We start from the raw sequence: 19,494 nt of genomic DNA on the forward strand, positions 1-19,494 counted from the left end.
GTCCTTTGCAGCGCTGGCCCACGTAGGGTTTGTCTTGTCATTCATTCATCGTCCACGTGCTCCTCAGGAGTGCAGTGTGCCACGGGCATGGGGGGGGGCTTGCACGCATTCTTGTTCAGCAGTGAGCCTTGGGCCTCAGCCCAGGGTCCAACCAGCAAGTCTCTGTCAGGTGAGTGACGAGTGACCGAAGCTGCTCCCAGGCCCGGGCCTCCTCTACAGAGCACCCCTCCTGCTTCTGCCTCCCCCGGCCAGCCAGGCCCCGGGGGGCCGCTCAGCTCTGTGACTTTAGGGGGAGTGTCACGCGCTCTCAGATGGGACAACGATCACGTGTGCCCGACGCTGCTGAGGCTTCGAAAGCCATGCACGCGTTGTGGATTGCTGCCGGAGGGCTTTGGAGAGTGTGGGGCAGTGCAGGTGAGGGGCGCTCCTGCCGCCCTGGCAGTGCTGTCCCGGGCCTGTCCTGACGGGCTCTGCTGACACCTGGCACGTGCCTGGCTCTGAGCTCCCCAGCGAAGGGCCAGAGCCTGCAGAGTGCCAGGCCCCATGTGCAAGGCCTCCAGCCAGCAGCTGACAGGGTGGGGACCCCCAGGGGTTCCCCTCGGGTTTGGCTGAGAAGGCAAACCAGCCGGTGGTGCACAGAGACTTGTGCTTCCCCGGGCCCAGCCTCCTTCACGTGGGCCTAGTTTAACACCCCCTCAATGATGGGATGGCCTCCTGGAGAGTCAGGCTGGGGCCGCGGCTGCGGAGCGGTCTCCCCAGAGCTGCCTGGAGCTCCAGCCTCAGCAGGGCCCAGACTGGGCCTTGTGGGGAAGCGCCGCCAACAGTGTGCGTGAAAGAACCGACTCCGTCATTAGCCCTCGTGTCAGCGTGTGTGATCGAGTGTCTTGGGGAGGGCCGCTGCCAGCAGCAGAAATTCACCCATGGTTCAAGTTCAGTCCCGTGTCCCCAGGTCAGCAAGGACCCAGTCACTCGCCCTTCCTCCCTGTGCTGCCTGGTTCTGGCCACAGCTGGAAACGGTCTCCCCAGAGTCATTAAGACAGATCCCGAGGGTGGAAGGAGCTTCCAAGGGGCAGGGTCAGCTGTGGCTCTGCGGTCTGGGGAGCAAGCGATGGCGAGCAGCTCGGGAGATGGGCCCCGTCCTGGGTGGTCAGAGCTCCCCGAGCTGGCATTTCGGCACGTCTTCCTGTCTGCCAGTCTGCCCTGCTACAGAGCAGAAGCAGCTCCTGTTTTCCTGACAAGACCTCACTTCCTTCCCTCCATGGGAGTGCCTCCGTCCAATCTCGGCCTCGTCTGGACTCCGTCCACTCCCCGGATGGGTCAGTACCCTGTCCACAGGCCAGAGGCGGCCCCAGGCTTGCCGGTGGGAGAGGGGCACGTCAAGTGGGTGCCCCCTCTCCCCAAAGGAACACAGCCACCCGGGCAGGAGGGCGAGCTGCGTTGCTGCTCAGTCGGCAGCTCTGCCCAGCACCCCCCCCCCCACCTCCCTGCTCAGGAAGCCTCATGACTGCGCCCAGGGCCACTCGGGGCTTTGTCTGCTGAGGCCGTCAGCCAGGTGCCCGGTGTGGCCTCAAGTCAGGGGCCTTCCTGTCTGTTCCTGGGCCTCTGGGGACCTCTCTTCTAGTCCAGCACTGCCTCGGTGGGCAGCGCTGGCTGAGAGCTGGTCAGAAAGGGATGCAGCCTCTGCACCCTCAGCAGTGCTGGAAACCACCTGGTGTCAGCCACCAGGTAAACAGAGAGGACCCCGATGCTGAACCAGGCTGCAGGTGAGTTCTGAAGGCTGGAGAGCAGCCCTGCCCTCACTGGCCTCAGGCGTGCCCCTGGTAATAAGGTTGGTGGCTGCTTGTGCAGGCTTATCCCCCAGCCAGAGCTCCGGGGGGAAGGACCTGAGACGGTGTCCAGGCCTCGAGGTGGGGGGCTGTGCCTTCCTGCTGACCACCTTTGCTCAGGGCCCTGCTCAGGGGTGTTCAGGCGGCCGGAGGCTCAGCACTGGTGGGTGCCCCACAGAGGCAGCTGGGGCTCTGCTGTGAGCGAACCGGGTGAGAGGGAGCAGGACAGAGGGGGGGTGGTGGTGCTGGGCCAGCAGTCAGAGGCGGTCCCATGGCTGCTCTAGAGAAATCAGACAGGGGTCTGCCAGGGACGTCTGCTGCAAGGCCCCTCCCACCTCGGAGCGCAGAGGGGCAGAGACGGTGCACCCCTGGGGCTTCTCCATTAGGGAGAGGGGTGGGGGGAGAGACACTCAGGGATGCCATTCACAGGAGGTGGGGGGCGGGGCGCCCAGCCCCACTGGGAGTGCGCAGGGGAGCGCGCCCCCACCCCAGAGCTGCCCACCTGGGCATGGTTCCCAGTCAAATGCTGCCGTGAGGGGAGCCAGCGTGGGGAAGCCTCCACCCGGGGCCGTGCTCTGCCTCCCGAGGCTGTGCCTGTGGACAGCCCCTGGGCCTCTCGCTCCACACCCCCTGGAAACGGTGTCGTTGACAGCTGCTCCCTGTGCCCCCCCATCACCAGGATTAGTCACCCATGAGAGCGTTTTGTGAAACGGAGACCCTCGAGGTGAAGTGCCTTGTGCTTTCACGTTGCAGCAGCTAAAGGGCAGCGTCACTGCCCACGGGGTAGGCTGGCCGGGTGGGCCAGGCTGCAGGGGTCCTGGGGACCTCAGACTGCCTGCGTGTGCAGGGGCGGGTGTCCACTCAGCCACCAGAAACAGGGCACTTACGGACTCTCTCGCCAGCGTCCCAGTGAGCGGCAGGTGTCCTGGTAGATGGGCGGGGGGGCCTCTCTCGGGGAGGCCTGGCCAGGTGACACCTCTGAGGGGCAGTGGGACTGCCTGGGGGACCGTTCCACCTCCACACAGAAGGCACCCAGGGGCCCCTGGTTGAGGCCTCTGCCTGCCTGCCCAGCGAGAATGTGAAGACAGAGTTCACTGGTCCCCACGGAGAAACCCGAGTGGGGACACTGCGGGGAAAGTAGAAGAACGCTGCCACCTGGGAGACGGAGGGCGGAGGGCCGAACCAGGAGGGGTCACAGTGAAGGGCCAGGGGCGGGCGACCCAGAGGCAACCAGCAGAGGTGCAAGGGGCCTGTTCTGCTGCTCGGTGCCTCCGTGGAGCCTTCGGTCGGGTTTAGGAACCACCCCTCACAGTCAGCCCCCACTTGCTCAGACTCTGCAGGAGACGCGCACGGCTGACCTGGCCTGCTGGGGCAGGGCGGGCTGCTGGGGGCGGGGAAGGACCGCCACTCTGAACTCACTGGGGAAACCACACCCAGCACTGCCCACCCTGTGAACAATGGGAGAGAAGAGCCACGCACCGGTGCTCACACCCACCCGCCATATCTCCCCACCACCGCAACGCTGGCACAGCCACCCCTTCCTCAGCTTGGTGGAGCAAGGCTTTGGTTTCTGCAAGATTCTAGGGTGGCCTTTTGGGTGGTCCTGGCAAAGATCAGGATAAGGAACGAGAGCAGAGCCTTGCCGTGGAAGCCCAGGTGGCCGGCTCTGCCCAGCTACCGCGGATGCCGGGTCTGCACCGAGAGAGCCCATCCTGCCGGAGAGGGGCGGGGTCCACGCTCTGCTGCCCCGGAGTCCAGGAGAATGAGGGGCCCTCTTCACGGCTGCTGTGGCCGCTCCCCAGGGCATCTCCTGGTCACACAGCTGGGATGAGGCTGAGGGGAGCCTGGTGTGGAGCGCTGTGTCCGAGCCGTCCGTGGGACTTACCTGGGAGCGAGGCCAGCAGGCTTGGTCCCCATGGGCATGTCCAGTCCTTCCCCTGGCTTGGCTGATTTCTCTCGGTTCATTTGCTGCAGGATTGAATTCAATTCACTGATCACGTTGGCCTTTGGGCCCGAGAGGATCGGGCTTCTGACCTCTGAGACATCACCCCACAACTTTGAGGTCCTTGGCTGGATCCCTTTCGTGGCCCCAGGCGGGACGCCACCAGGCGGGGGCGGGGGTGCAGGAGGGGGGATGATGAAGCTGTCCGCGTCCTCTTCCACCAGGGCGTCCTGGTACAGCACGTTGCTTTTGTGGACGACGGGCTTCACTTTGGGCTTGGGTGGTACCGGGGGCTTGTCAGGCACAAACGCCTGGCCGTCAGCATAGACGGTGCAGGTGTCCGCGCCCTCGCCCCCTTCAGAGGACAGGGTGGAGATGCTGGACACTGTGGAGACAGTGCTGGTCGTCTCGAGGTGGTGGTCGCTGCTGCTCCGGCTGTCCGCCTCCTCGATCCCCGAGTCTGTGACGGTGTCGAAGCTCTCAGGGGGCGGCAGGAATGAGGCAGGCAGACAGTTCGAAAGGCTGGCTGGCTTCTTGCTGTCTGCAGAATTGGTTGGCTGGCTGGAGTTCAGTGAAGGGGATGGGGAGGTGTCGTTTTTTTTCTGCTTCACCAAGTCTGTGAGGGGGGGGACAGAAGCAGCACGGTCATCGGGGATATCAAAACTGTTGGCGAATTCCAGGGGAGGAGGCAATGGCTCTGTAAAAACGAAGTCCTCGTCCAGGTCCACGGAAGCCAGAGGTGGGGGAGGGATGCGGAATGGCAAGATCACCGCCTCCTCCATGGAGCCCACCGCCACCATAGTCCTGCCAGGCGTGGCGGCGGTGGGCTCGGGGCCAGCGGAGATCTGTAAAGCACCTTCGGTTTCAGGAACACCTTCTGGCACCTCGGGCAGCGAGTTGTCTGGCTTGGTTTCCACCCCGGCTTTCTCGTCCTCTTCCTCCAGGAAGTCGCCCGGCTGGGCAGCATCCACAGTGTGCACCATCAGCAGGCCAGCTGGCTTCTGCTGCGACGTGTCCACGATGTCGATCAGCATGTTCTTCCTGTCGTCACCCTTCCGATCCTTGCCCAGGTCGCTCTCATACTTGTTCTCTGTCTCCTGCCGCCTCAGGGGCCCCCGAGTGTTCTGCCTGGTGACTGTGGGGAAGCCTGCCTCCATGCCGGGCCGCATTTTGGTATCGATATAGAGAGGCTTGTTGAGGTCGGCCTTGGGGGCCTCCCCCTTGGGGCCCTGCTGGGACTCCTTCATGGCTCGGTCCCTTGCGGAAAGCGCCAGGGCCAGCGGGGAGCTGGGGTCCAGCAGCCTCCCCGTGAGTGGGTGGACATAGTTCTCGGGGCCGGCTGCGCCACCACCCTTAGGGGGCACTGCAGGGCTGCTCTCAGGGCCTTTGGCTTTGGACATGGAATTCAGTGGCCTGCTGGCCTCCCCCTGAGCTACAGCCTCCCCACCACCCGCCAAACGGCTCTCAGGCTCCCTGGGCACTGACCCCGGCATTGTGGGCAGTGGGAGTGGCTCGGCACCCTCCTCCTCCCCGAAGCTGCCCTCCACTGGGAAATCGGAGGGCTGCCCCCGGGGGGCCAGCGGCCCCAGACCCACGTCCTCGTCCCCCAGGTCCGTGGAGAGGAAGGCTGGCGAGTTTCTCCTGGCTTCCAGCCGCTTCTCCCGGTCACGCACGGCCCCGGCGATGGCGGCGGCAAAGGGGCTGCTGACAGTCAGGCTGTCATCTGGCCGCAGCTGGCCCGGCTGCTCGGAGGCCTGAGGGTCGATCTCCATGCTGCTGCCCTGGCTGCTCTTCCCGCTGCTGCTGGTGGACGGCTCCTTGACGATGATGGTGGGGATGGGGATGGAGCACGTCTTCTCGGGGCTGTCTTCCACGTTGGACTGCTTCACCAGCATGCCCTTCCGCCGAGCGGGCTTGGCGGGCACGTACACAGCCTTGCTGGCAATCCTCCCCACCTCCGAGTACGGGTTCTCTGGCATCTGGCCCCTCTTGCTGCGGAAGGTGGCCTGGGTGGCGGGGGCCCGGCTGTAGACGTCGTCGGAGTCCAGTGAGTAGCGGTCCAGCTCCCTGCGGTAGTACAGCCCCTTCTCCCTCATCATGGTGGCCACCGTGTCAGAGCGGGCTGCCGGTGACACCTTGGCGGCAGAATTCTGATTGAACGCAGGCTTAATCGTGCCGTAGACCCTTGGAGTCGGGGACTTGGGGCAGTTGTAGGTGGTGGGGGAAGGTGGCGGGGGGGACGGGGGCACGGACTGTGGTGGTGGGGGGATGTCCTCGGACGTGTCCGGCATGGACAGGCTTCTGGTGAACTTCAGTGTCGGAGGGGCCAGGAACTGCCGCTCTTCCTCTGTTATCCCTGCAAGCAGAGGGTGGGCTTAGTCTGCAGTCGGGGGACACAGCCCGTGGTGGCCAGGGCCGAGCAGAGGGTCTGCACACTCCCCGGCAGCGCGGCGCGCACACAGCTCACAGCACAGCACGATGCACAGTGCCGGGGGGGGGGGGTGCTCGGCCCACCCAGAGCCCGAAGAGGAGAGAGGAGGGGAGAGGGAGGAGCTGGGAGGCTCGGAGTGCGTGCTGCTGACGAGTGCTCTCTGTGCCAGCTGAGCGCCAGGCACCGGATATCCTCCGGGCTGTGTGTGCGCCTGTGTGTCAGGGCATGTCGGGGGCATCCATCCTTTTAGGGCTGATCCGGGCCCTGGGGGGTATTGTTAGGGTCTTGGGGACTGTCTGAAGTGAGGGCACAGGTGTGTGGGAAGGGTGCTGCTGTGTAGCCCTCCCTCCCCGTGGTGGGAGCCTGTCCTGCCGTCTGTCACAGCTGCTGGAGCTGCCTGGGCCTCAGGAGGACGCAGGGCTTGGTGAGGGGAGGGCCCCGCCCCCCGGAAGCCCTGGGACTGGCCCACTGAGGATGCCGCGGGCTGTGCTGCGGGTGCATGGTTTCCACCGTCACAGCGAGCCAGGGGCGGGGCTCTCGGGTGGGCCTGAAGACCGCCCGTGCCAGGACTCGACCTGCAGCAGTGCGTGGGGGTCGAACATGGTCGGGTGCGCTGCAGGCGTGTGGTGGGACACCTGCCTTGCTGGCCCTGAACGGGGGGTGGGGGGATNTGCATGGTTTCCACCGTCACAGCGAGCCAGGGGCGGGGCTCTCGGGTGGGCCTGAAGACCGCCCGTGCCAGGACTCGACCTGCAGCAGTGCGTGGGGGTCGAACATGGTCGGGTGCGCTGCAGGCGTGTGGCAGGACACCTGCCTTGCTGGCCCTGAACGGGGGGTGGGGGGTGGGTGTTGACTCATGAGACTTTCAGAGGGTGTGTCCCACTGTCCCAGCCATGAAAACGTCAACAGAACGCACTCTGGGCAGCAGGAAGTCACACACAGACATGGACGCCGACAGACGAGAGGCACATGTGTCAGGGTGGGGGCATGCAGGTTTTCCAAGGAGAGGGCAGAACGAGTCACTTCAAAACCAAAGAGCAGAACTCCTACAGGAAACTACAGTAGCTTAATTCCAGTGGAGGCATCCGCTCCATAAGGGTGTTCCAAATTCCACACTCCTTGGCGGGGGGGGGGGGGGGGGGGGCNCGGGGGCCCCCGGCGCTCGGCGCCGCCAAGACGGGCTGCTAAAGACCGTCACTGACCACCGGCTGCACGGGGCTGGCCTGCTGGTCGCGCGCCCAAGGAGTAACGATTTAAGAACATGCCTTACAGAGTTAACTGGGTACATTCAAGTGACAGGGGCCAGACCGGGGGGTGCACTGACCTGATAGAAAGATTCTGCTGTCTGACAGGAGGAAATCAACTGTTATTAGCCAGCACAGAGCCAGGGGCACCTCGCGCCCATGCTGCTCTGCACGGCCCCGCGCCACTGGGACGGAGCGCTTCCGGGGAGCTGACGCCGCCTCTGCGATCGCCGGTGTCGGTTCCTGCCTCAACCTAGGGACGCGGGTGCTGGGTCTCCGTCAGCACTGCTGGGGGCATGTCCCCACGCACAGCTGTGCGCCCGAGGGCTGCCTGCACTCGGCTCCCTGCACGCAGGGCGCACTGGCGTTGGCGCCGGCCTGGGCCTCTCGGAGTTTAGGTGGCAGGGACAGTGCTGGGCCGCCTCCCAGAGGGGCTGTCTGAGGGTCACGGTCCCCCTGCCTGCACCAGTCGGTAGGAGCCAGCGTGACACAAGCGCGAGTGGGCAGGAGTCGTGTACAACACACAGGACAGTCTTACTGGAAGTCACGAGCCCGGGCAGCCACCCTCAGACGTGCATCCCTTAAGCTCGCCCTGCAGAGCGTGGCCCGCAAGGCAAGGGATGCAGGGACCCAGGGCCTGCCCCACCAGCCCACCGCCTCCCTCCTGTCGTGGGGCGTGTCCCCTGGTGGTGTGACGACAGCCACCGTGGACTTGTGTCCCGCGGGTGAGACTGGGTGTCTGACCAATGGTGGGCGGGCGGGCGGGGGCACTAGGCTGCTGCTAGGGCTCCGGGAGCGCAGGGCAGCCTCTGTGGGTGCGGCCGTGCTGCTTACCTATGGATTTCTGCCTTCGCATCGTACCTCGAGGGAGGCCCAGAAACGGGCCTTTCGGGCTCCCAGGAACGGTGGGCGTCATCACGGCGATCCCCTGGCGTTCGTACGTAGACTGCAAACCGGAGGGCCCTGGTGAGGTGTGCCTGGCCTGGCCCCCCACAGCACCCGGGCCCAGGGGGCGACATGGGAGCCCTGGGCCGTGGGTGCCTGTCATGTGGCTTCCCAGGTTGCTTTTGGGTGCACCTAAGTGTCCAGCTGAGGCCCAACTACCAGTTGGTGCTCCTGGCCCCAGAGGGCAGCTGTGGCTTGAGACCTCGGGGAGGCGTGTCCTCCTCGTGCGGGGTCCAGGTTTGGGCTCCATGTCTGGGCAGTGTGGGGAGGGTGATCGGAAACGAGGGATGGCTGTCACCCTGCTCACTGAGCCCCACTACTGTGGGAGCAGTGCCCATGGTACCAGCTCCCTGGAGACCTGCCCGCTCCCTGGTGCCCAGAACAGCCACTCACATTCATGTCGGAGACGGATGGGAAGCACCGGCTCGTGGGCCGCTGCTTGATGGTGGCCACCCGGGACTCTGCGGCCACGTTCTCCGAAGCTCGGGATGGCTTGGTGGCGGGAACGATCTCATCCGGTTTATCTGCAGCGTGAACACGATGGTGGGCGGAGGTGTCAGTGACTAGGGCCCCTGCAACCTCGTGGGGGGTGGGCTCAGCAAAGGGACCAAGTGCCTTGTGCATTTTGAGGGAGTTTAACCGCCCCACCTCCAGACCCATGCAAGCAGGGGCCCGACTGGCCGTGCGGAGCGCGCAGTGCCCCTCTCTGCTGCGTGCATGCCCTGGGCCATGCGGCCCCCCAGCCCTTAGCCTGGGGGCAGGGGCGCAGGTGGACAGGCGGGGAGGAGACTTTCAGCCAGCGAGGCCCGGACCACCCTGGAGGCCGAGCCATCCCTTTCTTCCTGTCCCTGGGGTCATTGCTGACAGTGTCAGCTGAGCCAGGGCTCAGAAGTGTCGTTCCTTTGTGACCGAACACAGTTGCCAGGACCTAAGGACCCAACACCCACAGCTGGAGGCCACCTGCTCAGTGTGGGTGACAGGAAGCCAGTGGCCAGCTGAGGACCTCGTCCAAGGCCCGAGCCCGTGTGGTGGAGGAGGTCCCCATTTCTCCCCAGGAGTGGAGTGTTCTCATTTGCTTGTGACAAACAAAACCAGGGGTTTGAAATAGAAAACACTGAATTTGTTTGAAAACTGAAAGGCACCCTACAACTACCCTCGGGCCCTGGATGGAGCAGTTGCTCACGGGGCTCCAGGCACCGGAGCCTGATGAGGGCCCTTCACACGCAGGAGCCTGGGGCAGGCCGGCAGAGTGAGAGCGCCAGCACCCCCTCCCCCCCGCCCCCCCCTGCCTCCCGTCAGGTGCTGCCTGGTTAGCGGGAGCTGGGGGGGCGGGGCCTGGTGTGAAGGGCCTGTCTGGACCTCTCAAGGTCCAGCGCTCACTCCCCTCCAGGCCACTCTGTCCTCTAGCCTGAGAATTTTCCAGGGCAGCCCTGACCCACCCTGGAATCTGGTGACCCCTGCAAAGCTCAGGCCAGTGAGTCCTGGATCCCCAGCTGTGAGGCCGGTGTGAGAGACGCCGAGTTGTTTTTTAGGGACCGTGACAGCCACTTAAAACCCTCTGGATGAACCCCGTAGAATTCCCAGACCAGAGGCCCCAGTCAGATGGACTTGGAGAGGAAGGGAGTATGCCGGCTGGGGGACATATAGGCACCCACCACAGCCACCCGCCTCCTCACAGGGCCCGGCAGGCAGGCCCACGACATCTGCAGGGGCCCTTTCCTGGCTCACCCCTAACACAGCCTGACGCCAGGCTGCGTTCTGACCAGGGGTCAGTGACCTAAGGCCCAAGGGCTGGCTTTGCCACCCTGCTCTTGTGGGCCCAGGGTCTGACAGTGCAATTTGCACTTTGAGGGGGTATTAAAGGGAGAGGAAGGGGGATGCAGTCCCCACAACCTCCACGGACAGAGCCTGAGAACCAGGGGCGGCCTGAGGCTCCACCTCCTCCCCTCCCCCTCCCCAGCTCTTCCTGGGGCTTTGGGGCCCACAGCTCCATCAGCTGCTTGCTGTCTCCTCGGGGGGTATTTCCTCCCCCTCATGGTTGCCCCTCTGGGTGGGGGGCTTATGGGGACAACCCCAGCCTCCTCTCCCCTCCTCCCCACATGCCGAGCATCCAGGCCTCACCTGTAGTCCCGCCCCCACACCCTCCTGGCCTGCTGGCCTCCCTTCCCAGGTCCTTCCCTTTGTGCCCACCACCCAGCTGGATACGCGCTGCTCTCCGCTGCCAGTAATTTGCTTTCTCCAGGAAACCTCCTCGCAGATCCAGGTGGGATTCCCACCACGGTTGGGGTTTAACCAGTTTCTGAGCAGGTCTCTCCCTGCTACCCTAGCCTGCCCAGGCGGCAAGCATCGCACCCCTCAGTGCCCTGAGGCCCAGGGCCCCTCACAGCAGTGGCTCGGTGGCACCTGGGTCAGCTGCTTGGTAAGCCAGCAGGACATCTGGAAGCCGGGACCTGCTCTGTGGCTGGCGGTCTTGCTTCAGCAGAGTGCAGGCTGTTTTTCTGACCAGGACGGGGAGTCGGGTCTCCAGCACCGGGCAAGGGACCGGCATGGGAGCCATCCCGTCCCAGAGTGGAGCCAGCCAGGTCTCAGCGAGGTGCTCGCTCCCCACTGGGCCTCCGGAGCCTGTGCCTCTGGTGTTAAACCTCCCCCAGCAGAAGGGGCCGGCTTGCACGTCCCCAGCTTACCCAGGGTCCATGCCCAGCACCCTGGAGAACTACCTGGAATCTCCTCACGCCTGGAATGAGCAGACAGCACACTGTGATGTGGGGCCCCAGAGAACGTGGCAGGCACCCCCAAAAATACACCTGGGACCACAGGAGTACCCAGGTGAGGGAAAGGCATTGTGGGTAATCACGCTGCCCTGCCCCAGGTGGAAGCTCTAATGGAATGGCCTTCGTCCCGCCTCTCGTCCTAACCGGAACCTAGCCCTGGGTGGGGGTGGCTCGCACTTGCAGGGAGAGCAACCTGGGGACGCTTACGGTCCTGCAGGTGGAAATGCTGGGCAGGTGGGTTGGGCCCAAGCTGTGGCCGCTGCCAGCGTGCGGGCCCTGGGGGGGCGGCGCGGCCCTAGGGCTCCCCTCAGAATCCCAGGCCCACGGGCAGAAGAGCAAGGACTGGGTTTGGGGAGCAGCTGAAGGTGTGTCCCTGGTGCCAGGTTCCCTTGAACGTGGACACCCTTGTCTTTGGTTCGTACCCTGGCCCACCCCACCCCCAGTGCCCTCATGAACGGAGCGCACCAGGGCCCCGAGGTTCTTTTTGTGGGGTGACAGCAGGGCCCCATGCCTGCACCGTGACAGTCACTTTGCCCCAGGGCCTGGCCGACTGTCTGCTCAGCCCCGCCTCTGAGAGGCAGTTTCCTGGAACACTGAGCTGTTGAGGAAGCAGTGGGCCTGGGGGTTCCACGTCTCGCCTGGCGTGAGGATCACTGTGCCTTAAAGTGGGAGCGGCCCCGCAGACAGACGTAGACCCACACCCCTGACAGTGGGTGGTGAGCGCTCGGGCCTGCCCACAAGCAGCCAGCACCTAGAGGGCAGACTGTCCGCTGTCCACCAGTCTCAGGCTTCCTGGCCTGGGGCCAGCGTCCTCTTGGGCAGATGGATGGATGTCCAGCAGGCCTGGGTCACACACCACTGGGAGCCGGAGCCAGAGCCACGGGGGTGGCCCTCCCGTCGCCAGAGTCCCCCAGCCTGTGGGCTTGCCCCCTGGGCCGACATCCACGCCAGGTCCCCGATGTGTCGAGAGCCCTGCTTCGGCAGAAACCGAGCTCTGCGCCGATGCCAGTCCAGTGAGGGGTGTGGAGCAGGTTTCCCGTCCGCAGCACCAGGTGTCAGCAGCGGCCGCACGGGTGGGAGGCGCCTCTGCCGCCTGCAGGCCTCCCTCCTGCGGTCAACCAGGGGGTGGGAGCTGGTGCCTTCCCAGGGCTGGGGCTAGACTAGGGTGGTGTCACGGGGGCCTGTTCCCCCTCAGAGAGCTCAGGCCCGGGGACCAGAGCGGGGTCACTGGAGGTCGAAATGAGGGGGTTGGAGAGGCCAGGGAACCAAACCTCAGGGGTCCTGGTCACTTGCTGGCTCATGGAGCAGGCTGTCGAGCTGCCGCCTCGGTTCCCTGGAACCTCGGAGACAATGTGTCGCTCACTGGAGGGCTCGAGGCCACACCAGCTGCTCCTCGCATGGCCTGGGGGCCGGACGCCGAACCTGGCTGCTGTGAGGTCAGCTCCTTCCAGAGGTTCCCGGGGAGGGTCCTCTGGCCTCTCTCAGCTCCGGGGGCTCCGGGTGGTGCTGGGCTGTGGCCTCGTCCCCTGCCAGCCTCTGCCTCCGTCTTCATGTGGCCTGTGTGTGTCCTCCTCTGCGTGACTGTCCCCCTCTTTCTCTTGTAAGGACAAGTGTCATTGTTCAGGGTCCAACCTGCAAAGGTCTCCTTTGCCAACAGTGTCCCTTTCACGTGTTCTAGGTGGGCACGGATCTGGGGGACACTGTTAGACCAGAACGCCCATAAAGGCCTGCTTCTCTCCTCCTCCACATGGCCTTTCTGCAGCGTGACGAGGCCTCTGGGGGTCAGCCAACCCTCCGGGGAGGTGGGGAGGCGGTGTGATGGCCGGGAGAGTGCACTGCACCCCGACTGCAGGCTGGGGGCACTGGCACCCCACTGTGTGTCCCCAGAGGAGCTGGTTGGGCCACACTGCTGGGCCCTTTGGTGTCTTCTTGCCCATGAACTCGCCTCCAGGTCGAGATGGGGTCAGGGAGTCCAGGGAGGGTGCATTTGACAGCCAGTCTGTGCCGTTTTCTTCGCCATTCAAAGGCAGGTGGGTCTCTGCCCTCAGCGCTGCCTGTCTCCTGCAGAGTGTGCCCTGTGCCCAGGCAGGCCCTGTGGCCCATGACCTCTGTCTTCGTCTGCTGCAGTCTGGGTGTCTGGTTGCAGAGAGGGGCCTGGGGGCAAAGGCTGGACTCCCCTGAAGTCTGGCAACAGGCTTTCTGGGTCAGTTCTGTTGACGTGACGGGATCCCACGGGTTTCTGGGATCCCGCGGTGGGGCACCCTTCAGTGTGGGGTGGTGGGCTGAGGGGCCTTCAGAGAGACATCAGGCCCGGGGCGCTTTCTGTGCCCTGGGCCTCCACCGCCTGGTTGACACCAGCCAGCCCCAGAAAACCCACTGGGAGCTTCCCAGGGAGCCCCTGGGGGTCGGAAGCCCAGGGATGTGCCTGGACAGGTGGAGTGGTCCAGTACCTCAGGAGACCTGGCTGGGGGGAGGAGGTGCTCCCACTTCGGCGGTGCGGGACCCACATCCCTGCCCCCAGGTGCCGCCTTGCAGGGCCCAAGACCCACCTCCCCTGGTTTCCCTGTGCCTTGGTGTCTGTGCCCACGGTGGGGGAGTAGGGTCCCCCCTGCTGTCGGGGTGCACCTGGGGCTCATGTCCTCCCACCCACGGCAAAGGGGACTGGCGGTCAGGTCCAGCCCTCCGTCTACGGACCAGGGCTCTGCGTGCCTGCACCCTGACCCACAGAGCGGGCCCAGCCCTGACAGCTGAATGGGGGCCCCAGGCCTCAGCCTTGACAATGCGGACACAGCTCGGGGAGGGGTGCAGACCATGATGGGGCCACAGACGGGACAAGCGAAGCAGACGGAACAGACTGAAAGGGGACGTGTCCCGGAGCTGGACCCCTGCAGGGGCTGGCACAGGGAGAGACATGAGGAGGCCACTGCACACTCGAGACGCCACGCCAACGGCCACAGAGGGTTTCCTTCCACAGGGAGTGTGGGCAGGGGCTGGAAACAGACAGTAGCTGTCCCCTTACCCTTCTTCTTCCGGACGGAGGCTTGCAAACAGAGAGGGAGCGTGAGTCCCCCGCGGCAGTGCCGGCTGACCCACCCCACCCGGCTGGCTGGCCTGCAGCTCAGGGGCCCGGACACAGGCGGGCTGGGCATCTGGAGAGCGTTTCCCAAGGAACCTGCCACCCGGCCCCACTGGTGACCCTGAGATACTGGCTTCCTTCCCTGCCCAGCGACACCTCTCCCAGCACCCACCCCACGGACTTCCAGCCACCCTAGGGCCAGTGCGAGCTGGGGCGGTTCCCAATGCCTCGGGGCACCCGAAGTCCCGCATGGGGAGACGGCCAAGGGCTCTGGGGACCGCCGCAGGCCCGTGGAAGGTAGGCTGCCTACTGGTGGTCCCCCTTGGGCGCACCCGTCTCCAGCCCTCAGGAGCTGGTGGGCGTGGGCCACCCCCTTTAGAGGAGCAGGCAGTCATTCACGTCAGCCCCACTGGGCACTACCCCAGGGGGAAAACCCCGGCGAGTCCCGTGTAGGTGAGGGTGGGGTCCAGGATGGGCCAGAAGGAGGAGGAGCTGCTGGATCTGCGTGGGGTGGGTGGTGCCCAGCAGGGGTGCTCTTTCCTGGAAGACTGGGGACACGGCGGCCATGAGGGACACTGGTGGGGGTTGCAGCCGGGGACTAGGAGGATGGTGTGTGCCCCCTGTGGAAGGAGAGAGGGAGACCCTTCCCAGGGGAGCCACCAGGAGGAACTGCCCATGCATTCTGGGGTGGGGGTGGGGCTGGGGGGAGAGGGACCAATGTCCTGTGAAGGCTGCGGCCAGGTGGGAGCAACGGCCGGTTGAAGTCCCTGTCCAGCTGGGCTTGCAGGGGCTGGGGGGTGCTGGGCACAGGGCTTGCTTTTGTCCTCACAGGTGCTCACCCCTCCCTGCCCAACCAGCCATCCACGCCAGCACCTCTGCCCACCCTCCCTGCCTCGAGAAGGCGCCCCTGGGCTGCCTGGCAACCCTCAGGACGACTCACAACCCGCCTCCCGGGACTCTCGCCGGCGGCTCCAGGACCACCCTCTCTCAGCGGCCAGTGTGGCCCACCGGACCCAGGGACATGCTGCTCTGTGCGCCTTGCTGGCCTGCACAAAGGGGTCTGAGGGCTGGAGCCCCGCTCTGCTGGTCGGAAATCTGGGAGGGTGAGGGTGCCAGCATTTCCCTCACCCTGGGAGCAGCCCACCAGTGTGGCCACGCCCACCGCCACCTGCATCAGACCCCAGGGCAGAGCTTGCTGGTCTGAGCCACCACACAGGGCCTCCAGGCGTTTCGGGGCCACCCTGGCCAGCAGGGGAGCTGTGTGGGGGACACCATGGGGAAGCTTACCTTTATCCACTAGTGAGAGGCCCGGAAATTCAAAACAGAACAGTGTTAGATGAACCAAGGAGAGGAAGGGGCAGAACCAGTAACCCCATCCAAAGCCAGCAGGTGCCTGGGAGAGGCCAGCCAGCAAGCCCAGGGCCATGCAGGGCGGGGGCTTCGCGGAGGCTTCCGGAGGCGCATGCTGGGGCGGGCAGTGCGGGAGACTCACCAAGCTCCTCCAGCTCCGAGGTCATGGACTTGGAGCGCAGCGTGAGGGCTGTGGTCGGAGCGCGCTTCGGGGGCGGGGGCGCTGGAGGGGCAGACAGCAGAAACCAGGCCTGAGACCCATCCTGGTCACCCCGGTCACCCCGCCTTCTGGAACCACCAACCAGGAAGGCTGCCTGGAGCCTTTGGTTTTCTGCCTGAAAGGCTAAGTGAGGGCCACTCCACCTACTTCCTCCTAGGCTGGGGAAGGTCACCCTGCCCTCGTGGAGTCCTGGGGCTGGGGGTGTCTGTGGGCTTCACAGGGGCCCCGATGAGTCGGGACCACGTGCACAGCACAGACGCACCAGCACAGGCCCTCTCGGGAGGCCCCCAGCCCTCTGCACTGAGCCTGCCCCCAGTCTGTGTGGGCCTGGCTGGGATGGCAGAGACGCTGGTGGTTCCAGCAGCCCGTGTGGCCCTTGGCAGCTACCTGCCAGGCCACCTCAAAGCCCTCCACAGGGCGGGGATGTCCTTTATCCCCCCACCCCCATCACAGCACAGAGGTGGGCCTGCCATGTGTGCCCCAGCCTCCTCCCCTCTCCCCTGGGGCTGCAGGCTCCCTGCCCACGGGTCACTACTGCCTCCTCCTGGCAGCCTCCCCCCCCCCCGCCCCCCCCGTGATGTGCTGCTTGTTCTCACTCCTGAGTCCTGCCTGGGGGTGCTTGGTGGGGTAGGTGGGAGGGGTGCACCCTGCTCTTGGGAAACGCAGAGGGACTGGAAGGACCCCATGTGCTACCCCAGCTCCTTCCCTGCCAAGGAGACCTGGGGTGTATCTGGCCTGCCTTCGGTTCCCCTCTGCACGCCTCACTGCGCCCCAGTCACCCCCAGCTGTGGCCTGTCTCTGGAAGGAGGGTGACCCCACATCCCTGTGGGGGGCCAGCAGGCTCTGCCCACTGTGGGGTGGTGGACAGTTGGGTGGGACGGGCCCCTGTCCACCAAGCATAGCTCTCACCCTAGGCCACCTCTGCCCCCAAAGCGGGCTCCGGGATCATCTCCTAAGCTCCCTCCCCTCCTTTGCCTGACCTTGGGGTGGGGGTCTGGGCCTCCCAGGGAGGAGATGGGGACCACCCGACAGGGCCCACCTCTCCCACGGGCGGAGGAGCGCAGGGGCGGGGCATCGAGGGGCACCCACCTTTCTTCCTGGCAGTGTCGTCGGGGTCGAGACTCCTGGTTACCGTGACCACCTTGAGGACTAGGTGGTTCCCGCCCTGGCGGATCATGGTCACCACCTGCCGGTGACCAACCTTCACCACGTTCTCACTGTTAACCTGCGGGCAGAAGAGGGCCGCTGTGAGGAAGGAAACCCCAGGGCGGGGCCCCACCCACAGGGGCAAAGTCAGGCAGACGCCCTGAGCTCGAGTGGTTTGAGAACTACAGGCGCCCTGGGGACCCCGGGGCAGGCACTGGGGCCGGCAGCACCCCTGGGGCTGGGTGTCCGGGGAGCTGCGAGGGCGGGCTTCCCGTGGCCCGGCACTGCCCTGGAGCCCATGCTGGCAGGGCTCTTTTTGATGTACACACGCAGGCGCCCACTGGGGCAGGCCCGGAGTGGGTTCCTGGCCACCAGCGTGAGCTGTGCAGGGCCACCACGCCTCGTTTTGCGTTGCCCTGGTTAGGAGGAGACGCAAACGAGGAGACCTCATTGCTTTGCACGTGCTCGGGGAGCACACGTCACACGCGCACACCGCCCACGTCCTCCAGCCACCTTCCTCCTCTGCCCCCATGGAGCTGCGCGGGCTAGTCGCCCAGCAGCTGGGGCCCCCCTAGCCTGCTCACGGCCCTGCCTGGGCACCTCGGGGGGGCCCCCCACAGTGCCTCTCCCAGGTGGGCTGCTGCGGCACTGGCTGTTCTCGGCCCCTTTCAGAGCCGGTTGCGCGAGCAGAACCGGACTTGAGGGGCGTCCAGCAGGCAGGCAGCTAGACTCGAACCACAGCAGTCACTGCACCTGGGTGGTGAGGTCAGACAGGGTGGGGCGGCAGGCGTGGGGACTCCCAGCTGTGCCTTGGTGCAGTGTAGGGGGACAGATGCGACATGGTGGCAGCCCTGCCAGCCCTGGTGATGGCCCGTCCCTGTTTTGCCCTAACTCCTTCTCCTGCTGGGAGTCCCCCGGAAGCCTCTCCCATGCAGTGTGGCCGTGGGCAGAAGCGAACAAGGCTCAGGGGCTGTCGCAACCTCACACATGGCTCACCGGCCCCCGTGACAAGCACTAGGTGGCCAGCTGCTCACACCGATGACAGTAGACGGGGTCTGTTTCAGGAGAGACTGGCGGGCAGCGGGGGGTCTCAGGGGTTGGGGCAGAGCAGACAGGGCAGCGTCCCTGCCCTGGATGCTGGGCAGTGGAGCTGAGAGGGGGGAGGGTGAGGTCGGGATGGAGTCACAGTTCCTGAGGACAGACGAGGGGCCAGAGGGACCAGCAGCCCTCCCAGCGTCTGAGCCAAGCAGCTCTGGCTGCGGGTGCCTGGCAGACGTGGGGGCCACAGGACAGGCAGGCGCTCCCACTGGGCATGGGAATGTGGCCACTGCACTCCCCAAGGAGACACTGGCTTTTAGGGGGCCCCATTTCTGCCACTGGATTCAGGTGTCCCTGAGGTCTCTGGACTCCAGTCCTGCCTCCCTTCTCCTAAGGGCCAAGGGAGCCCAAAGGAAGAGGGGTGCCCTGCAGGATGGGGTCCAGGGGCAGGGGTCACACCCCAGCCTTCCTCCACCTGCCGGGAGCACCTAGGTGCCTTGGGTGCCTCACGTCAGCTGGCTCCCATAGGTTCCTTCTGGCTGGACGCACACAGCGGGGAGCCCCGCTCCCAGCAGCCTCTCCTCCCCGAGCCGTGGCCTGCCACAGGGCCCACGCTGACCGTGGGCCCCATGCTCCTCTTCCCTATCCTTCAGCTGCACCTGTCTTAAATTCACACCCTGCTTGGCAGTGTAAATAAGCCTGGATGGAGTCCTTCCCCCAAAGCGAGAGATGCCCCACACAGAACTGTGGGCCGTGTGGGGTGTCCTGGGCTCGCCTGCTCCCCAGGCGCAGGTGAGCACCCTGCCACGATGGGGGCGGCGGAGATGCCACCCGAGGTTACTTGTGTGGTGCCAGATGCCTGAGGCCGACAAGCCGAAATGCTCGCTGTTTCCTGAGATGCATAGGTCAGCATTTTGATCGCTCCTGGGGGCTAGTGTCCCTCAGAGAACTTGGGCCTGCGAGGCGGGCACGGCACGCCGCCACCAGGAGGCTGTGGGCCTCGATCTCTCGCCCCTCGTCTGTAGGGGCCAAGTCCCGAGGCTCCCGGGACTCCAGTCTTGCAGCGGACAGAAACCGCTCGCAGGTCCGGTCAGCTGTAAGGGCACCTGCGGTGCACCCCACGCGCTGTCCCGTGCACGCTGTGACTGGGAGGGTGGGACCCGGGCCAGCGGCCAGCCCGGCTTGGGGAGCTTCTGTGAAGAGTGGAAAGGCAGGCCCTCCCCTGCACACTCCCCTGCTTTCCAAGCCATTCTCTCCCTCTGCTTCAATTCTCGTTTAAAATATCAAACCCCTGCATGTGCAAGAGCCAGAGTTCCGCAAAGCAAGTTCTCACAACACCAAGAGGACCCACCCCTTGCCCTCCCAAGGCCCGCAGGTCCCTAACATTCTAGGTGTCAGCTCTGACACCCCCACCCGGGAAAGTCATCTAGCTTGGGTTCCCCAGTGGAGGCGTTGCTGCAGTTTGGACAATTACCTCCATTGCAGACGCATCACAGGGTGCTTAG

At 65.3% G+C, this 19,494-nt stretch overlaps 1 protein-coding gene across 6 annotated transcripts in view; it reads right to left on the reverse strand.

Moving 5' to 3' along the window:
• Positions 1–19,494, reverse strand: part of SHANK2 (SH3 and multiple ankyrin repeat domains 2) — a 285,739-nt gene that overhangs the window by 8,868 nt on the left and 257,377 nt on the right. For 2 of the 6 annotated variants that reach the window (XM_037062590.1, XM_037062595.1), the window contains 8 exons: positions 16,895–17,030; positions 15,728–15,808; positions 15,523–15,531; positions 14,179–14,199; positions 8,782–8,912; positions 8,278–8,389; positions 7,524–7,544; positions 3,712–6,124 (listed from right to left, as the gene is read on the reverse strand). In XM_037062590.1, coding sequence (XP_036918485.1) covers positions 3,712–6,124; positions 7,524–7,544; positions 8,278–8,389; positions 8,782–8,912; positions 14,179–14,199; positions 15,523–15,531; positions 15,728–15,808; positions 16,895–17,030 — 2,924 coding nt within the window. The remainder of the gene's footprint in view (positions 1–3,711; positions 6,125–7,523; positions 7,545–8,277; positions 8,390–8,781; positions 8,913–14,178; positions 14,200–15,522; positions 15,532–15,727; positions 15,809–16,894; positions 17,031–19,494) is intronic. The other 4 variants (XM_037062592.1, XM_037062594.1, XM_037062591.1 and 1 more) reach the window with 4 other exon arrangements.

The sequence above is a fragment of the Sturnira hondurensis genome, unplaced genomic scaffold (genome assembly GCF_014824575.4).
Source record: "Sturnira hondurensis isolate 20B ecotype Veracruz unplaced genomic scaffold, ASM1482457v3 Scaffold0014099, whole genome shotgun sequence".
Lineage (NCBI taxonomy): Eukaryota > Metazoa > Chordata > Mammalia > Chiroptera > Phyllostomidae > Sturnira > Sturnira hondurensis.